Genomic DNA, 20191 nt, shown 5'->3' with positions numbered 1-20191 from the left:
TGGTGCTGACAACACAAAGGTCAATGGTTCAGACCCCTGTAACAGCTAGCTGCCCCCAAAATAAATAAATAAATTCCACAGATCATTATTATGATCATTCCCTTGCAAAAACCCTTAACTTTCTTGTGCCTCTTTTCTTCCCTTGTAGTCCAAATTCACAACCCTAGCTGAGCAAAAACTTAACTCATCCACGCCTGTACACACACAGCTGAGTGCTGGTAAAGAAAACCATGCAACAGAACAAACTGGCAATACTATAAATTAATGATCATCAATTTCAAATGCATATTCAACACTGCCAGCAGTCCTCTTTGCCTTCTCCAGTAAACTCCTCTCCTAAGAATCTTCAGACCTCTTTCTACTTCCCTTGCTTCCCCACACCCAATAAACAAAACTCTCAGCTCCGAAATATTTCATTCAGAAATAGAAAACAACAAAAACAGATCGTCTGGTCTTCTTGCCACTCAAACTACATCTTTCTGGTCTGCTCCTATTACTATGGAGTAAGCCTATCTCTTTCTATCAAATGTAAATATTACTCACACAGGTATTCTGGATCCCACTCTGTCACAGTCCTATGGTTGTTCTCCCTTTCTCTAACACTGCACTGTCCAAGAACTATCTGCAATGATGAAAATGTTCTTTATCTGCCCATTATAACTGATAGCCAGACTACATGTGGCTACTTAGCATCTGAAATGTGACTGATGCAACTGAGGAAATAAACTTTTTACTTCACTTTAATCAATTTAAATTTAAATAGCCATACGAGGCAAGTAGCTACCACATTGACCAGTGTAGTCCATTTATCTGTTCTTTTAAACTCAATCATTCCCATGATTGCAAGCAAAGGCTCTAGAATCATTATCCTTTAAAAACATACACACTCACTCCATTAATCCCCTACTCCCATCCAGCTACCACTTCCCCTGCAGAGTCATGCATACTTATTAAAAGAGCTGACACTTCCTCACTTTCATTTTTCAGTTCATTCTAATATGAGCCTCACTCATACCACCCCAGTTAAATTTCTCTAGGTCACCTAGAAATACCATGTTGCTTCTCCAATGGGTACTTTTCTACTTTCATCTGACTAGACTTCTCAGCATCATTCAAAAGTTTCCTTCATTTATGAAATACTCTCTTACCATTCACTACACCTCTCTCTCCTTGTTTTCTTCCCACATATCACTTGTTCAGTCGTTTTTGTTGGCTCCTCATCTTCTACCTATCCTCTAAAATAGATGTTGATGTATCTCAAGGTATTTCTGGGCCTTTTTTTCTCATTTTATACTTACTGTCCAGGTTATTTGTCATTCCCAAGGCCAAAATTACCAAAATGCCACTGACATATTTATATCACTAGCCTAGAACTTTCCAGTTCCAAGTTAGTATGTCCAATTACCTACTTGATATCTCAACCTGTACGAATCACAGTCATCTCAAAACTACTCTTCCCAAACTAAATCCTTAATTCTCTATCACTTCCCTCCAAAATCTTCCCAGTAGAAGCCACCTTCCCAGTGACTTACACCAGAAATTTAGGGGACATTTTTGATTCCTGCCTCTCTCACTAGCCTCTGCATCATTTCTTCCCTAAAAGGATTAATTTTGAGCAATTTAAAGTTGTTACTATATATCAGAATTCAAAGAAACTCAAATAATTTACAAAACCAAACGCTTGAATATGATTCAGACCAAATACACCACAATTCATACTCCATGCACAACACAAGATTTTACGATTTCTTAAATGCATTATAATTAAATTCAGATACTTGCTTCCCAAATATAAGAGAGAAACGGATTAAAGGCTTGCATTCCATGTCCTTATTCACATACAATACCTGGATTGTTCTTTTTCGCTTGTTAAACAACAATGTCTTGTCACTCCAGACTGTACCAATTTAGATTACAAGATAATTCAACATGATGAGTTAATGCTACCAAAAAATGGAATGCTAAACAAAAAGAAAATAAAGGGACCATTGTTTAACAGTGAAAAGATAAACCTGTAGGCAATTTATTGGATCCATTTTTCAAAGAACCATTTAATGTGCTGCTTACAAATTCATCTAATCACCTTTTCAAAAACTATTAAACATCTACTATGTTTAGACACTGGCAAGTCCTGAAGGTAAAAACACAAGTAAGACTATACTGTCCTCATGGAGGGAACAATGTCATATACAATTTAACAACAGAAATAAGGCTTTCTCAAAGAAATAGTGTTTGAATGAATTCTTGAAGAATGACTAAGAATTCACCAGAAAAACAAAAAAAGGGCTTTACAGAAAGAAGTAAGTATATGTGAGCAAAAAGCCGTTTAACCATTATCTGGGTAGTGATGCATTTTGATTTTTGAATAGCCTATATTTCTATTAAAAAATTATAATTGGCTTCCACCTCACTTTTTTTAAAAAACAAAGATATATTCCAAATGAATCAAACATTTAGGTATAAAATACTGAATCCATAAATACAGCCAATGAATACATGAATAGTTAATTGACCATTTGGGAACAGAAAAGCTAACTATCAGCTTGTTTGAAAGATAAAAGCCATAAAAATAATTATAATTTTGATCATGTTAAGATTTTAAAGGTTTTAATAATGTTAAAAAATGGGGGAAACTATTTGTAACCCATGACAACTTATTTTCATTTTCCTAATATGCAAAAAGCTTATTGTCATGTGCTAAACATTACATACAATATCTTAATTCTCATAACAATCCTAATAGATAAGTACCATTAACCTCATCACTATTTTACAGATGAAATAACTCAGAGCTAAAGTCAAGGCTTCCCTATTGTGCCACACAATACTAGTATGATAGAAAAAGGTTATACGTGTGCCAAGATATTGATCCTTTAACCCTTCAGCCTCAGCAGTCTTCTTCATTTATCCCAGTGTTCTGTATAAAAAGTATCAGTTTGTGTACCAGAATATGAAAAAAGTTAAGAAGCTGATGGATATGTAATAAAAGATCCTTGTTCTTTAGAAAATGCACCAAAGTATTAAGGGATATAAACCATAAAAGGGCATGAAGTATGTAACCTGCTCTCAAATGATTCAGACAAAAAAGTGTGAGTGAATGTGTACGGGGGGAGGGGGGAGGATATGATTAAGCAAATGTAGCAAAATGTGATTCTGAGTAAAGTGTATAAAAGTTCTCTGTAATAATCTTGCAACATTGCTGGATGTGAAATTATTTCAAAATACATTTTTTTTTAAAGTCAGTACTCTGGCTGAAGTATCTTACTAAAATTCTTCATTTCACTGGAGTAAAGCTAGAATTCAAACCTAGATTCATCTAACTAAAAATGCCTGTGAGTACTTACCACTATTCAACACAATGAAAAAGAATTAAAAACCCAATAGAGAAATGGGTAAAGGCCATCAGAAGACAATTAACAAAGCACGAATGGTATTTTTAAAAAGGGAGAGAAAGGGGCTCAATATCACCACTTATTCAATTATTCAATCAACCAAAATAAAATTAATACCTAATGAGATACATTTTTTATGACAATGGAAGAATACAGAGAAAGAGGTATTTATCACTCTTATTTAACTTAATAATTAGGTACAACTTTTATAATGGGTAAGTTAGCATTTTCTGTTAAAATGCTAAATGTATATATATCTTATGACCCACCAATTCTAAGAATTTATTCAACAGGAAAATTCACTTAAGAATACAACATATGTAAAAGGAATGGTCAATCCACTGCTTCTGTAAGATTTAAAAAAAGGGAATAAATCAAATGTACATCTATAACATAATTCTACAGCCATTCATAAGAATGAGATGGATCAACACGTACAGACATTGAAAACGTCCAAAATATATAGTAAGGGGGAAGAAAACAGCCTTTGAAGAATGTGGTCCAATTTTTATGTAATTTTCTTTATACACATACTTATTTCTGCTTATATACACAGAAATGATTAGATATGCCAAAATATTAACATTTTTTACAAGTTAGGCTGCTACACTGCCTGAATTTTTTGAAAGTTTATTAGTTTTCTAAATATAAAAAAAATTATCTTCATAAGTAAAACTTGACGATTTATGAGTCATCTCTAAAACTTACAGTCTATGAGGTTTTTACCATGATATAATAAATTTTAATTGCTGTCACACCCTCAACTTGTACACTATATCCTTTTCCTTTTTACAATCAGATACATATATATTTATGTATGGTACATGTGTGAGTATAATGGTACTTCTGTGCTTTTTCTTGGTTCTCACGCAATTATAGTCTTCCTTGATTTACCCAAATCAATACTAATTTTATTATGCATAATCAAGGGTTATTCTCATCCAATAAAAAAAGTTTGCTCAATTAGATATAAGAATTCATCAACTATCCTCAATCTCAAGACTGGCCCCTCAAATTGGGGGTGGGGGGAACCCTACTATTTTAAAAATCTATTATTCTGAAATCTACACATACTTACTAAAAACAATTTACAGGTGAAGTATTAACATAAGCCAACTGGAAAACTTTATTAGACAGGACACGGGGGTTAAGAATCAGAATTCTAGTATGAACCTCTCCATCATAATCTTCAACAAAGTGCCTAAATATATGAAACAAAATCTGTAGCACTTAGTTTTGGTAAATTCCAAAATAATTACCTCCTGATAGAACACTTAGGTTTGGCTTTAAAATTTCTTGCACAACTAAGAGGTTACATCTACATTTTTATTAAATTTTCGACTTTCATCTAATAATTTAAAATTTCAAGAGAACAATTTAAAAGAACATATCAATTGCTTAGATCTCTGGGCTCTTTGAGTAGCAGGGCCACTCAGAATGGCATTCACCAGAATATTTCTACAGATACCAGGTTCTTCTCAGGGCAGGCTTTCATAGCTGCAAGGGTCATTACTGTCCCTTAAGGATGTCTTTGGTGATAGCCCAGGAAAAAATCTGCCTATCAGGAATTATCAGGTATAGAAGCATTGATTTTATCATTCGTGTGATTAGTTCATATGCTAAAATGACTATTATTTAAGGGCGCATAAAAACTAAATTCATCTTCTGCGTTCAAGATTAAAAGAAACCTTAAATACAAAACAGTACTTGAAGAAATGAAAGAAGATCCAAATAAACAGAAAGACATCCCATGTTTATGGATTAGAAACTTAACGAGTTAAGATGGCAATACTTCCCAAATAGATCTATAGATTCGATGCAATCCCTATCAAAATCCCAGCTGCCTTTTCTACAGAAATTGACAAGCTAATCCTAAATTTATATGGGAATGCAAGAGCCAATAATAGCCAAAACAATTTTTCAAAAAGAAGATAAGATTCCCAATTTTAAAACTTACAACAAAACAACACTAATCAAGACAGTATGGTACTGGCATAAGGATAAACATACAGATTCACAGAACTAAAGATCAACAGAACAGAACTGAGAGTCCAGAAATTAACCCTTATACTTATTTATGGTCAATTCGTTTTCAACAATGATGGTAAGATCATACAATGGAAAAAGAAGAGTCTTTATAAAATGGTGCTGAGACAACTGGATATCTACATAAAAAAGAATGAATTCTGACTCAAATACTCACACCATACACAAAAACTAATTTAAAATATATCAAAAACCTAAGCATAAGGGTTAAAAGCAGAAAATTCTTAGACTAACATAGGAGTAAATTGTGAGCCTGGATTAAATGATGATTTCCTAGACTTAATGCCAAAAGTACAAGCAACCAATAGAAAAAATAGATACACTGGACATAAAAAGTAAAAACTTTCATTCTTCGAAGGACACCATCAAGAAAGTGAAAAGATAAGCCACAGGAGGAGAGAAAATATTTGCAAATCACATATGTGACAAGAAATTGGTGTCCAGAATATACATTTAAAAAAAACCTCTTGCAACTCAACAATGAAAAGGCAATCCAATTTAAGAATGGGTAAATAGGGGTTGCCTGGACAGCTTCCTTAGTTAGAGCACGGTGCTGATAACAACAAGGTCTAGGGTTCGGATCCCCTTACTGGCCAGCCACCAAAACCAAAAAAATAAATAAATAAAAATGGGTAAAAGATCTGGAGAGACACTTTTTCAACGATACATACAAATGACCAATAAGCACAGAAAAAGATGCTTAATACCATTAGCCGTCATGGAAATGCAAACCAAAAAGCATGGGTATTGATACTACTTCACACTAGGATGGCTACAATAAAAAAAAAAAAAAGGAAAAAGAAAAAAAAGAAACCCAAAAAACCCACAGAAAAATATGGAGAAATTAAAATCCTCATACATTGCTAGTGGGAATGTAAAATGGTTGAACAGCATTAAAAAACAGTTTGGCAGTTCCTCAAAATGCTAAACATGAGTTACCACATGACCCAGAAATTCCACTCTTAGGTACATATAACCAAGAGAACTGAAAAGATAATACACACAAAATCTTGTACATTAACATTCATAGCAGTATTATTCCTAATAGCTAAAAAGTAGAAACCAGTTGAATGTCCATCAGCCGATGAATAAAGTGTGGTATATATCTATACAATAACATATTATTTGGCCATGAAAAGGAAGGAAGTACTGATATAATACAAAGATGCTATAACTTGAATCCATTATGTTAAGTGAAAGAAGCCAGACACAAAAAGCTATGTATTATATAATTTTATTTTTATGAAATGCCCAGAACTGGCAAACCCATAAAGGTAGAAAGTGGATTTGTGGTTGCCAGGGTCTAGAGAAAGTGAGGAATGGAAAATGCTAATAGGTGTGGAATTTCTTTTTGGCATGATGAAAATATTCTAGAATTAGATAGTAGTGATGTTGTACAACTTTGTAAGTACACTAAAAACCATTGAATTGTACGCTTTAAAAGGATCAACTTTATGTTATGTAAATTGTATCTCAATAAAGCTGTTATAAAAATAAAAAGAACTTAAAAAAAATCCTAGTACAAAAAGTATTTGACATACCTCTACAAAGAAAAATGAGATTCATCTTTCAAAACTGGCTGAAATTCTGTAATTCATTATCTAATAATTCCTATGTTTTACATTTTTAAATATTCAAATCAATTAGACGCCAGGAAAAAAAAGAAAGTGTAACTCACCCTCTCTTCACTTTTGTGAAATCAAATGCAACTTGTCTGTATGAAACTGCTTTTTCATTTAAATACCTACTATACCGCCTAATAAATGTAGACATGTCATATCCTGTAAAAAAAAACAAAAAAAAAAACAAATAGAAGTTTTCATAAATAATTAATAGCCAGACTTGTCTAGAAAAATAATTCATTTTATTCAATAGCTATATGTCTGGATATCCCAACTCAATTTAGTGATGTAAATTAAGTAACTAATGAATAGTGTCACATTAAACTCTCTATGACTTCACATTTTTAAAGTCGGGTATGTCACATATGGCTTTAAAAAACCTTTCCCTGAGAATTTCACTGAAATAAAAAGTCTGTTTTGCTTCTGATCAACACTTTCATTCTTTATCAGGAATTGGAAAAAACATATTCTCTTACACAACTTGATAACCTCACAACTCAAAGTTAACATCCTATGGAACTACAATCCCATTCCTGAAATCAAATAACTTTATAATTTTTATACTCATGAAATCTTTAGTTGTACATTATTTAGAATAACTATAACTTAATATGTGCCAATCTTATAAAAAGTACAGAATATTATTGCCTAGTTTAATGAAGAAAATGGCAATATGCAAGTTTAAGGCATAACAAAAAAAAAACTACATGAATACTTTCAAAACTTTCTCAGTGAATACATAAATCATCTTAAGACTGTTTCATCACAGTCATAAGATGTGAAAACTTCAGAAACATAAAACTTAATATTATGATTTTTAAGAACACCAAAAACTTTGTATTTTTGTTATTGTCTGGTTCAAGGAAGTCTATAAATTTTCACTCCTCATTGAAAAGTAGGTCCATTTTATTTTAACTCATCTTCCTCTAACAAATTTAATTTTATATCTCTGCTACTTTAAAAATACCAAAACAACCAAAACACATAGACTAGGTTTAACATCATCAACCAATTCATTTATTCAACAAATATTTATTGAATGCCTACTTAGTGCCACTGGAAAAAAATGAGTGAACAAAATAGAAAAAAAAAATTATTGCCTACATACAGCCTCATACATATTAGTGTAGTGTACTTTACAAGGTGTTACATGCTCACATTCCTCAGCTCTTTGGCTCATATTGCTCCCCCTAATATTCTCTACCCCAACCTCTCTGATAGAGAAAATACCTCTCATCCTTCAAGGCTCAACCTCTTTGAAACATTACCTGAATCCTTTGTGCTCTGATATAAATCTTACCCCAAGTACAACTCATAACTAATTAGTTGTACACAATGTCTATCCCACTTACTAGACCAGAAGTGTATTTATATTTGTATACACCCAGTATAACATCCAGTACCTATTTAATAAAATATACTAGACTCCACCCAACAAAATACACCAGCAATCAAAATTAGTTTTCAAAAACATCACTGAATTACATGCTTTTACCTATTGTTCAGTCTTATCTTTATAATCTTTTTAGAATATGAGCTTTAAGAAAATAAGCCCCAAAACTGCCCTCATAAAAGGAGTAAAATTCTTAAAACCTTATAATTTGAGCTCCTTAATTTCAAACTTAAACAAATGGGAAATTGTAGCTACTACGACACAAGTTCCCACTTGGACATATGCGTAAACTCTGCTCTAGAGTCTAGAGCAGTGGTTTGCATATTGTTTTCCACAGACTTTTAAAGTTCAAATGAATTAAATAAGAACAGGGGAAGCAGAAATGAAAGGATGAGCGGCAGCATTTCTTCCATTTCCCTTCCATTTCTTCCATTTCAAGCCCCATTTTTACCTATTTTATATATGTGACTTCTGTTTCAGATTTTATTTCAAAAAGGGGGCCTACTGCTTAAATTTTTTTTAAGTTAGAGCACTATAACTCCCATTAAGATAAAATATATTTTGTAACACTGGGTCCTATGTACAGATTACTAGTCTTCCAGAATCTCCAGAAGATAAAAGTATTCAATTCATTCTAAGTAATACTTCTATCTACCAAAAAGAGACAGTTATAAAACTGGACAGCTCCTAACCCAAACATAGCCAGTCACTAAATTTCATTGATTTTATCTCCACAAGAACCACAGCTCAGGCCCTCATTAACTTTCTATGAGATGACCAGAATAATGACTGAACAGTCTCAATATCTTTAAGACTTGGTCCCTCTGATCAAACTTGACAGAACTATGATACTTTCTTTACCATATTACCTCTCTCCTCTACTCTACTTAAAAAATTTGAATAGCTTCAATTTGCATTAAAAAATCTCAATTATATGAATATCTTCTGTGCCTGATTTTGGCTCTGAACAGCTTCTTGAGGGCTCTCTGCCACTACAAGTTCTCTAATTTACCATCCATACATTTTATTCACACTCATTTGCTCTGTAAGTCTTAAAATACTCCATGTACTTTGACATCCATGCACATGTGTGCCTGTGCTTAAGCCTACTCATCCACCTCTCAAAGCCCAGCACAAATCTCACCTTCTCTAAAGACATTTCCCAGATTGATCATGTTGAATATCACCAAGTTGTCTGGTACATCCTTTATGAGTTTCTTCCTAGAGTTAACATTCTATAATGCAACAGTCTAGTTCTAGCATGGACGGCTACAACCAGATTATGGCAATCTCAAGTTACTGAATAAAAAAAAATTTTTTTTAATAAACAGGCGTGGGTATCAATGAGTAATTCATCTGATTAGCAGTATATTCATCTTAACTACTAAAACGTATAATACTCCAACTACATTTCTTGAAATGAAGCATAAAATAATAATATAACAATAACAACAAAAGCAGATACTTACACATTGTTTCCTGTGTGCCAGACATTGTTCTAAATACTCTATAATTACTAACTAGGTTAAGCCTCACGACAACCCTATTGGATACGTACTATTATTATTCCCAATTTTACAGATGCAGAGAGAAGTAACTTGCTCGAGTTCACATAGCTGGTAAGAGATAAAAATAAAATTCAAACCCAGCCAGTCCAGCTCCAGATTCCATGTTCTCAACCACCCTGTACTGCTTTGCAGTGCCTCTCAAAGAGCTTTGAGTGTCAGGTAGTGAAATCAGTCTTAATCTTCATATTAAAAGACAGTTTTTCTTTACTACAACCTTCACTAAAATATGAGGTTTAAAACAGTACATGTTCTAAAAGACAAAGTTCAACTGTACAGTAATCATCACGTTGGGTCACTCTTGATTTTCTATCATGAATAAGTTGTCTTTACCTTGCAATCCACTTTTATCCAAAAAATTGCTTAAGTTAAACAACGTGTTTCTTGAAGCCAAATACTGAATAAAACGCTGAAAAAAACAAACAAATAATTACATCAACCTGGTACTTCCATATCACAAACCCTAATTTGAAAATTAGGAGGAAAAGTTATGGTTAACACATTCCATTAAACTTATCTTGTTTAAATTTCTCTTCCTCACTCCTCCCATTAACCAGTTACTAGACCTAAAGACATAATACATATTTTTCACTAGTATATGGGAATTTATTAGAACCTAATGCTCACAGTTAAAAGTATTAAAGTCAAAATAATAAAAGGTAACAGGCACTTTAAAACTGAAACCAGTAATTTTGGTGTGTTGTAGCACTTTAGGACTATGGCTAATCATGTTCTGATGGCATCTGTATTTTAAACAGCTACCTGGTGTCCCAAATTTTTATGACTTTAAAAAAAAAAAAAAACAAAATACTTGCGACCATACAAAAGAACAGTATTACAGAGATTCTCTTACCCACTGAACACATGAACATATTCACTTCAGATCTTGTTACAGAATCAAAACATTAGACGCCAATGAAGACACACACATACCTTCAATCTCATCCCCCTCCCTCTTCAGAGGTGATGACTTCCGTGAAGCTGGTATATATCACTTCCTCACGTTTTCACAATTTTACTACATGTATAAGAAGCTATAAACCATAAATATTTTTTTCTATTTTAATTTACAGAAATATCATACTATACTTATTGTTTTACAATGTGCTTTTTAACTCAACTTTTCCCAAGAATTATCTGTTCAATATATGTAGATCTAGTTCATTTTAAGTGATGTTCTAGTTCTAATGAACTAATATATCATTATGTATCCATTATTTATTTATGGATATTAAAGTTCCTTGCAATTTTCACTATTATTAACAATGCTGCATTGACATCCTTGGATTGGTCTCCATGTGCAAGTATATAAGAGTTTCCTAGGATTATATACTTATGGTTGAATTACTAGGTCAAATGTACGTAAAAGTTCCCCTTCTCAAAATAATGTCAAGATGCTTTCCAAAGTGCTTATAATTTACTTTAACTTTCCTTTACAAAAAACCTCTAAAACAGCTAAAGAAACACCTTTCTTTATTTCTTCATTTCTCCTTAGGATGCCCTTTCTTTATTATTTTTTAGATGCATGCAGAGGATTAATCTCAACTAGAATTTACGCCATCAACCCCCAACACTTAATCTTGTTCACATTGTTCACCTGGTTTGTTAATCACTCCAAATTAATAAACCAGAATTTTGAAAACCAATTTGTAAATTGGAGATTCATGTTTTGCCTTTATTCTAAAACAATCTGTCTCAAAAAAGGTATTAAAATATCATAAGACAATATTAGACTCTATGATGTTTGTAGGGTTTGAAAATATTCTTCTTAATCTCTGCATTCTAGAAATGTAAATATTTTAGTCTATAAGGCCATTTCATCCATTACTTTAGAGACAATAAATCTAAATTTTTCTTTTCATTTTATTATTCTTTTCTATCTTTATAACAATATTTAGCTACAAAGACATATGGCTTTAATCAAGTTTTGATTGATTTTGTTTCCAACAGCACCCTAATGATATTCAAAATTGTATTAAGTGCCATGCCACCAAATCTGGCAAGCAATAATGCTTCACAGGTTCCCATTTTGGGTCATAAGAGGTAACTTGGAATGCATCACCCTAAAACTATCATTTAAAGAATGGCAAGATATTGATAAATGTTGATTGCATTTACTATATTATTCTCTCCACTATTGTGTGTATGTTTAAAAATTTTCATAATAAAATGTTTAAATATTATAGTTTAGATTATTTTCTCCAAATACTTCATACTAAATCCATACATGGTTCTTTTTTGAATTTCATGTACAAATTTTTAACTCTACATTTTCATTTATTTATCACCTACAACTTGTCATGCTATAATAAGTGCCTTGGGAAATCCTATTTACTCATTAAAGTTTCATCACAGTATTGATGAGAAAACTAAAGCTCACAGAAGTGACTTGCCCAAGTCAGTGAGTCAATAAGTGGGGAATGGGACAGGAGTACATAGCCGCCTGACATCAAGGCCCTATGACACAATGCCCATTCAGCCTTAACCTTTTGCAATTTTCTTCTGTGGCCAGGCTTCTCAACCTTAGCACTACTGACACTTTAGACCAGATAATTCTCTGTTGCTGGGGACTGTCCTGTGCATTGCAAGATGTTCAGAAGCAACCCCGACCTCAACCTACTAGATACTAATAGTATCCCCCTCCAGTTGTGACAAATATCCTCTGAGACAAAAAAAAATACCCCTTCCCCACCCAGTTTGAAAACCACTGTTCTATGGTATTCCCATAACCACAATATAGTGAAATCCTATGCATACTCTCTTCAAAGACTAATCACACCTGCCAACTGGAAAACCTGAGAGTTGTACAAACTATCATAAAAAAGAAGCAGAGAATGAATTTGCCTTAGCTGCTTAACAGAAACTAAACATGAGTTTCTCTTTTTAAAACCCACACTGAAATGCTTTTTTCCTCCTGTTATTCAATTCTATGAAATGACATCAACTTTGTTTTGCCTTTATAAACATTTTGCCTCTAGCTCTATTACCTTATTTACAACCTCTGAAAGCCATCACTGATACTTTGCCTCTTTATCTGGCATCATAGTTGGTTATATGTATGCCTTTTTCTTTTTAAAGAATAAACTACATTAAAAAAAAAAAAAGTTGAAAAATACATAAAAGCCTGGAATTCTTCAGAATAAATGACTATGACCTTAAATAAACACATATTTGATAAAAATAGAAACCATTATCTTAGTTAAGATTGAAGTATTTCAAGTTTAAGCTAGTACATCCCAACATTTCTGTTGGCTCTGTAAACTGGTTATAATGAATTAGAAAGCAACTAAGTAACATATAAGTCCTAAAAATGGTCATGTCTCTTGATTTAGTAATCACATTTCAGGTAAGACTTTTGGAAATCGTTTTTAAAAACTAAGACTACAAATAAAATCACTCAGTGTGGTGGTGTAACAATGAAAAATCAGAAAACTAAATTTCCAGCAAGGAGAATAAATTGCGGAATATATAATCAATTACGTAGCTATTAAAGATGATAAATATAAAGAATACAGAACATAAAATGCTTATGGTATAATATTATATAAAAAGCTAAATGTACTATTCTATCTAAATTATGATTATGGCTATTAAAAAAATACGAATGCTTTCGGAGGACCAGAAGGGAATACCAAAATGTGACATTGAGATTCATTGGAACAATAAAGTTGTGGGTAAATACCTGCTTTAATTCTGAACGATGCTGTATTGGTACTTCTCAAATAAGAGAATAGAGTCTCATGAGTAAAAATCCCAAAATAATGAGTAAGTCTATGCTCAGAAGTCCAATACCAACGACTGCAGTCCCTCCTCATCTCTGAGAGTTAATCTTCCTGTGCTGTATTTTTCTATGGCACATACCAATGTAGATTTATCTAGTTCCACTGAAATGTTCTCGGATAGCTCCTTTCAACACAATTTTACAAGTAAGCATACTGGGCTGAGAAAACCATTCAAAGTTAAGAACCAATAAATTCGCTGCTAGGCTATCATGGAAAGCAAGATGATTCTCTCCAAATAGAAAACTGCAAAAGCTTATATATATCTGTTACCACTGGGGGCAACAAAGGCTTCATACTCCTCTCTAAAGAAGGTACTCCTCGATCAGTCCCTCTCAGCAAAATGCCATCTTAGTCCTCAATATAGCAGTCTTGAACTGGGCAAAATACTTCCACAGACAACTATATAATATCAGAAAGAAATGTGATTGAGTTATAATAAAAAAGCAAATGGATATAGACAAAATATGCTGTCTATAAACGAGGTCTGCAAAGACCAGTGAGACTTATAGAACCCACCTCTAGGCATTAATCTTTGCCTCTTGATACCATGATTGAAGTCCTCTGTGCTCTAACCTACTTTCTGCTTTCTGGCTTATCTTTCCTCAAATTGCAGGGTTTACAATTCTGGCTATGCCATCTTGCCCTCTTAACCTTTATCACTCAGCTGCTGAAGTTTATTGCTGAGGTTTCAGTGAGAGAAGCAAGCTGGAATCAGTCATCACACCAGTACACTTGTTAACCAAAAATTCTGCTTACCTCATTTCCATACACCATCAAATGATGAGTTGTAATGAGAGATTTGAAGACTACCACCCAACTACTGTTAGTAGTTCTTTCAAATAAACTGTCTGCCAACTGTGGGATGTTCACATTCATCTCGTTTGTGCATTGAATTAAGTCTGCAATAGAAATTTTTTAAAAGATTAATTTACTCTCTGGTTTTAATTTATTGTTAATGCCAGATTTGCATACTAGCAAGTAAAAGATCTAACAAAGTGGAGCACCAATAGATAGTTTGAAGAAGTTGATAAAAATCTCTCAGGAGAGCAACTGAGACCACCATATACCTGAGAAGTAGGGTACTGATTAGTATCACATAAATGATCAATAATACCAGAAAGTACATCAGACTCCCTTTGAGTGTAATTCACCCTCAACTGCTTAATTCATCACACACACAAAAATTGTTTCAAGACCTTGAGGAACTTTCAGTTCTCTTACTATGCATAAAACCTTCAGAATTACAATACTGGTATTATTCATCCCTTTAAAATTAAAAATAAAATTTTTCTTTAAAAAAAATTTTTTTAAAGAAATCATCCATATGGAAGCATGAACAAGCTGAAGGTCAAACTACCTTTATTTATATCAACCCTAGAGTGCTGAGTTTGCACTAATAGGAAGATAACAGAGAAAGATATGGTCTGTAATTAGGTAGGATCACAGTTTATTTACATAAAATATTTCTCATTCTTCTCTCCCCTTCAGTTCTACTAAGTTAGTCCAGATATCAGTTGACATCAGCTAGCTAATACTGATGAACAAAACTGAAAATGGACTGAAGTTTCTTAGTGCATTAATTTCCAAATCAGAAATGACCCAGAACCTCTATTATTCAGTATTACTCTGAACAGTTAAGCAATATAAGTTCCCATATGACATTCCAAACTGAAAACCATCACTATAAAATAATCTAATATACAACTATTTCAGCACCAAAACTAAAAAAAAAAAAAGTTCTTAATAGACCTCAGAGTTTTACCTACAATCTGCTTAAGAGATATCACTGGCAAATTCAATGAAGAAAACACAAAATATAATCCACTTTAGAGAAATAATAGAGGGGAAGATCAAGAAATGAGGTGTTTTACTTGTATAAATATCCAGCCGTAACTACCATAAAGGGAAAAAAATTAAAGTTATCCACGACTTATTAGTAATTTGTCCACTTTTAATCTTCAGCACATAATGATCAAATACGAATTCAAATGACCTAACGTGGCCTTGACTGCTTATAAGAAACGGCAATGCAACTATGAACATTTATCTGCTTATAATCATTCAAAATGTTTGCTTTAGTAAGTCCAATTATTATACAAAGTAACATCTGATAAACAAATGCATTTTAGATAAGCAGCAACCCTGGCCAATACTGCTTAAAGAACAAAGCACAAAACAGTCAAACAGAGTGCCCATGGAACAGCAGAATGACACAAGGCTTCCACAATTCAGATTACTTGCAACAAAAATTAAATAGTAAATTCAACTTTGGTACACATGGTTCAGCTCCTGACAGTAAAGAAAAAAAAAAAAAAAAAAAGAATTTGATCTCTGCCTTGTCTGAATCTTCCTAGTACTTTATACCTGTCCTATGGTACTGTACATATTTTACTTGCCTTATTCCAAATATAATCTACTGAGGGCAAGGTTTATCTATGTCCTCCCATTTTTTTAATCCTTTAAAACTTCAAGCATAGCAATCAAGTTTTGAACTTAATTTTAAGAAGCTATATTCCTAGAATCCTTTTTCCCCTATATTATCTTCATATACCTATATTTTTTTCTATATCCTTCCAGAAACTATCTTGATTAACTACTCAGTTTTAAAATATTATACAAGTTTCAAAAATAATTTTACTCCAGAATCTTATTTTTTATTTTTCAAAATGGAACCTGTCACAAACATGTCACAATACTGCCCAATACATGCCTACCTCTGTGTATGTTAATACATATATATACTAGATCCCATCAGTACCCAAGTCCTTTTGATTCTACCTCCTAAACCTCTAGCAAATCCACCTTAACCGCTCCATCCCACTACCAGTGCCAAAGCCAAAGTTCAGATCTTATTTATTTAAGTGGGGAATACCACCTATCCTGGAGGCTTTCGGAAATTGGGAAGGGGGATTATTATGCTGTCTAAAGGGTTTTACTGGCATTTGGTATCAAAAGTGGGAGATTCACTGTCCTGCAATGAACAATCAGTACTCCACAATTAAGACTGCCCCTAATGAGAAACACTGATCTGACTGGCCTGCGGTCCCACCTACCCCATACCGCCAACTATTCTCTAAAATAGAATAACCTACAACACAACACTGTCTGTCACTACCTAACCTCAATGATATCCCCACTGCTTAGAGGATGGGAACAATACATACCATCATTAATATCCTCTTCTTACATCTTAGCCTCCAATACAGGAATCACTTTCTAGTTTCTGTGATACATCTTGCTGTTTCATACCTGAAATCTTTCCATTCCTGCCCATTCTTCAAAAAGTTACTTCCTCAATGAAGTCTTCCCCCTCCACAGACTGAGGCACCCTCCATAGTCACTAAAACTACCACATAATTCTATTCTATAAAATTATTCTTCTACATTGTAATTATTTACTTGCAAATCATTCTCTTCCACTAGGGAGACCTTAAAAGGAACCTATAGACATTTTTGTTAGCAATTTCCATGTTCTTCATCACAAAGATAACTAAACTGCTAGGATTAGTCAGATTGCTCCAAACAAAAGTCACACATATCAGAGCAATCTCAAAAGCTACTGTTTTTCCCACTCTCAAGCTGGGAGATACCATTTCATAAAAAACAAAAACTCTAAATTTCCCGTACCAATCAAAAAGTTTCCAAAATGAACACAAATCTTACACATTCTTTTAATTATTTACCTTGAGAATACTAAAACCGAAGTACCTTCTTGAATATTTCATTATTAACAATTCCTAACCCCCCACACTCCAAACATAAGTACCAAATGGCATGCAGATTCTTTGCTGTAGGTATGGTTGAAAATTTACAAGAATTTCTAGTATTTAAGGGCAGGAAGAAAATAGGCCTACCACAGAAATGAAAAGCACTTTTCCAGACAGAGAAAGTGGAAAGAACCAATACCTACCACACAAACAAAATGCCCTTACTTTTCCTATTTAATGTGCTCTTCCAACAAACTTTTGAGGTAGATAAAGCACATGTTAATTGTATTTATTTATTGTATTTAAATAGGTAAGGTTCTTGCCTGTTAGGTTAGGTCACAGGAGCTCATTACTAAATGACATTTATGACCAGAATTAAGTTTTCATAAAGGATAAGGATACTTTAAAACATATACGAAATGCCCAAACAGCCAATTTAATGCAAGTCCTAACTTTTAAACTAATTAAAAACAAAAAAAAAAAAAAAAAAAAAGAAGAAGAAGAAGAAAAACAGTGAGGTGCAAAACAGTACTTCTGTACTCAGGGGAAATTTTTTTAGAAAGATACAAAAAACTTAGAAGTAACCAGTTACCAGATGATTTCATTAATCTTATAGACATATTCCCAGTGGGAATTGTCTATATAGACCTCCCGAGGCAGAGTTCACCAACTTAAGAAACTTAAGTTAGGACACTTTGAATTGACTTCTATGGCAAGTCAGGCAATCTAGCCAGTGGCATGGACCATTAGAATGCAGAAGTCTGAAACTCACATCTAAACAGGCACCCACTGGGCTACCTATATCAAAACTATGCTGATACTCAAGCTAATAAGTTAGCTTGGCTAAAAAACAGTTGAAAAAACAAAAAAAACCCCCACAATATATCATAATCATTTAGCCAAATGTTACTATTCCTTTCAAAAGGGTCATTTTGAAAGACATACTTTTTGCAACTGCCTTCACAATCAATTTTACTAAGACTGATTTCTTTAATCATCTAGAAAATTGAAAATACAATTTGGAAGGCAAATTAAGTGGTTAATCAAATGTTGCTTCATTGATCAAATCTTTGAAATTTTTCCTGAGTACAAAAAAAAAAGAACAAATATTCACTGAGAAATAGTAACTAGAGGATAAGAAAATAGTTTCTGAATTTTTGATATAAAGTATCAGCAACATTTTTGTCAGTTAGCAAAAATGTGAAACTGTGTATTTAGAAAATATGCATGCTGAAATCAGACTTAATCCAAAAGAAATTACACATGCACAGGACATCTGCCCTAGTCATAAATGTCAAATGTCTGGAAAACATAATAAACATTCTTATTTCTTACTCCATCCAAGTTTTCTGTGTAAGGGATCACAAAGTATGGTCCAAATTACGATGGAAATGTTAAAATACTATCTTACAAAGTTTGTGGGTCCTCTGAGAAACACCATGTTATATATTTATAAGATTACCATTAGAATTAACTCAAAAATATGCTCTTCACAGATGATTTACACCTTAATAAGTCTAACCAACATATTTTTTATCAAATCATGAAATATGATAACAGTCAATCCTCAACTTATTTCAACTTATAAAATGATTAATATGTTCTATTTCTTATTAATAATCTAACCAACACAATAATGAACTTTAAGGAAATAACTGGAGAAAAACTCAGTGACAGAATATGGAACGCTCAGTAAAGTGACAGGGACTGAGTTAATTTGAAAAGAGGAAAGAAGGGGGATTTCAGAGTATTAAAAAGAAATGACAAGTAAAAATACCAAGATACCTTTGATAAAAGTACTATGAAGCCAAGGGACCTAATTCACAATATAAGTGGACATGTCCAATAATGGAGAATTAGTTAATTAAATGACAGTAGAGTCTGACAATAAAATACTATGAGGCCAAGAAATGCATGGCAAAAGAAAAAAGTATATATATACACAGTAAGATTCCTTTTTATAAAATTGGACATGTGTATTTTGATATACACTGTATTTGCCCAAATACAAGGTGATATAAAAAGAACTGAACACTTCCAAAATTACTCAGCAACTAAGTTGTATATGAACTAATTTGTAAAGGAACTTTAAATTGCTGTTATTTCTGTAATCTTGTGAATCTCAGTAAGCACCCCTAGTCACACAGTACACACTAATCCTGTACTGTAATTCATCCCAGACCCTTTGGAGCATATCACAATCAATAGCAAAAAGGACAGCCATGACACATTCCTTTACTTCCTCAAGGCCATGAGGAAGAAGGCGGTACAAGAACAAGAGCTGCACAGTATAACAGCTGAGAATTTGGTGGCCTCTATTCCAGAAGTAGGTCAATATTTTGAACATAAGTTCAATCTCTCACCATGGTAGATGAGCCTTAAGGAATCTCCAGACCTCACAGTGAAAGTAAAGCAAAGTCCCATCTTACTAAAAAACCAAGTTGCAGCTGTAGGAAAAAATCAGTCTGTTAAGCACAACTAGATATGCTATTTCTGTCACTGTGTTCTCTGCAAAATGAATGGACTAAGACTCCATATGTAAAAATTAAGAAATCTAAAGATAATTCTAAAATTTGGTAATTGGATATCTTACATTTAACCTGGTATTAATTAAAAAGCTTTTCTTTCAACTAATTAATTTTTTAATCACCATGTAAAAGGAGGCTTTTCCCCCTAAAAACTAT

General features: G+C 33.0%; 1 protein-coding gene across 9 annotated transcripts in view; it reads right to left on the bottom strand.

The window, feature by feature from the left end:
* PICALM (phosphatidylinositol binding clathrin assembly protein) overlaps nt 1–20191 on the bottom strand; it is a 102796-nt gene that overhangs the window by 57654 nt on the left and 24951 nt on the right. For all 9 annotated transcript variants that reach the window (XM_063092768.1, XM_063092771.1, XM_063092767.1 and 6 more), the window contains exons 2-4: nt 14557–14699; nt 10352–10427; nt 7117–7219 (exon numbers count right to left, since the gene is read on the bottom strand). In XM_063092768.1, the coding sequence (XP_062948838.1) occupies nt 7117–7219; nt 10352–10427; nt 14557–14699 (322 nt within the window). The remainder of the gene's footprint in view (nt 1–7116; nt 7220–10351; nt 10428–14556; nt 14700–20191) is intronic.

The sequence above is a fragment of the Cynocephalus volans genome, chromosome 4 (genome assembly GCF_027409185.1).
Source record: "Cynocephalus volans isolate mCynVol1 chromosome 4, mCynVol1.pri, whole genome shotgun sequence".
NCBI lineage: Eukaryota > Metazoa > Chordata > Mammalia > Dermoptera > Cynocephalidae > Cynocephalus > Cynocephalus volans.
Note: the sequence above shows the minus strand (reverse complement) of the source record. Positions and strands in the feature narration are given on the sequence as shown.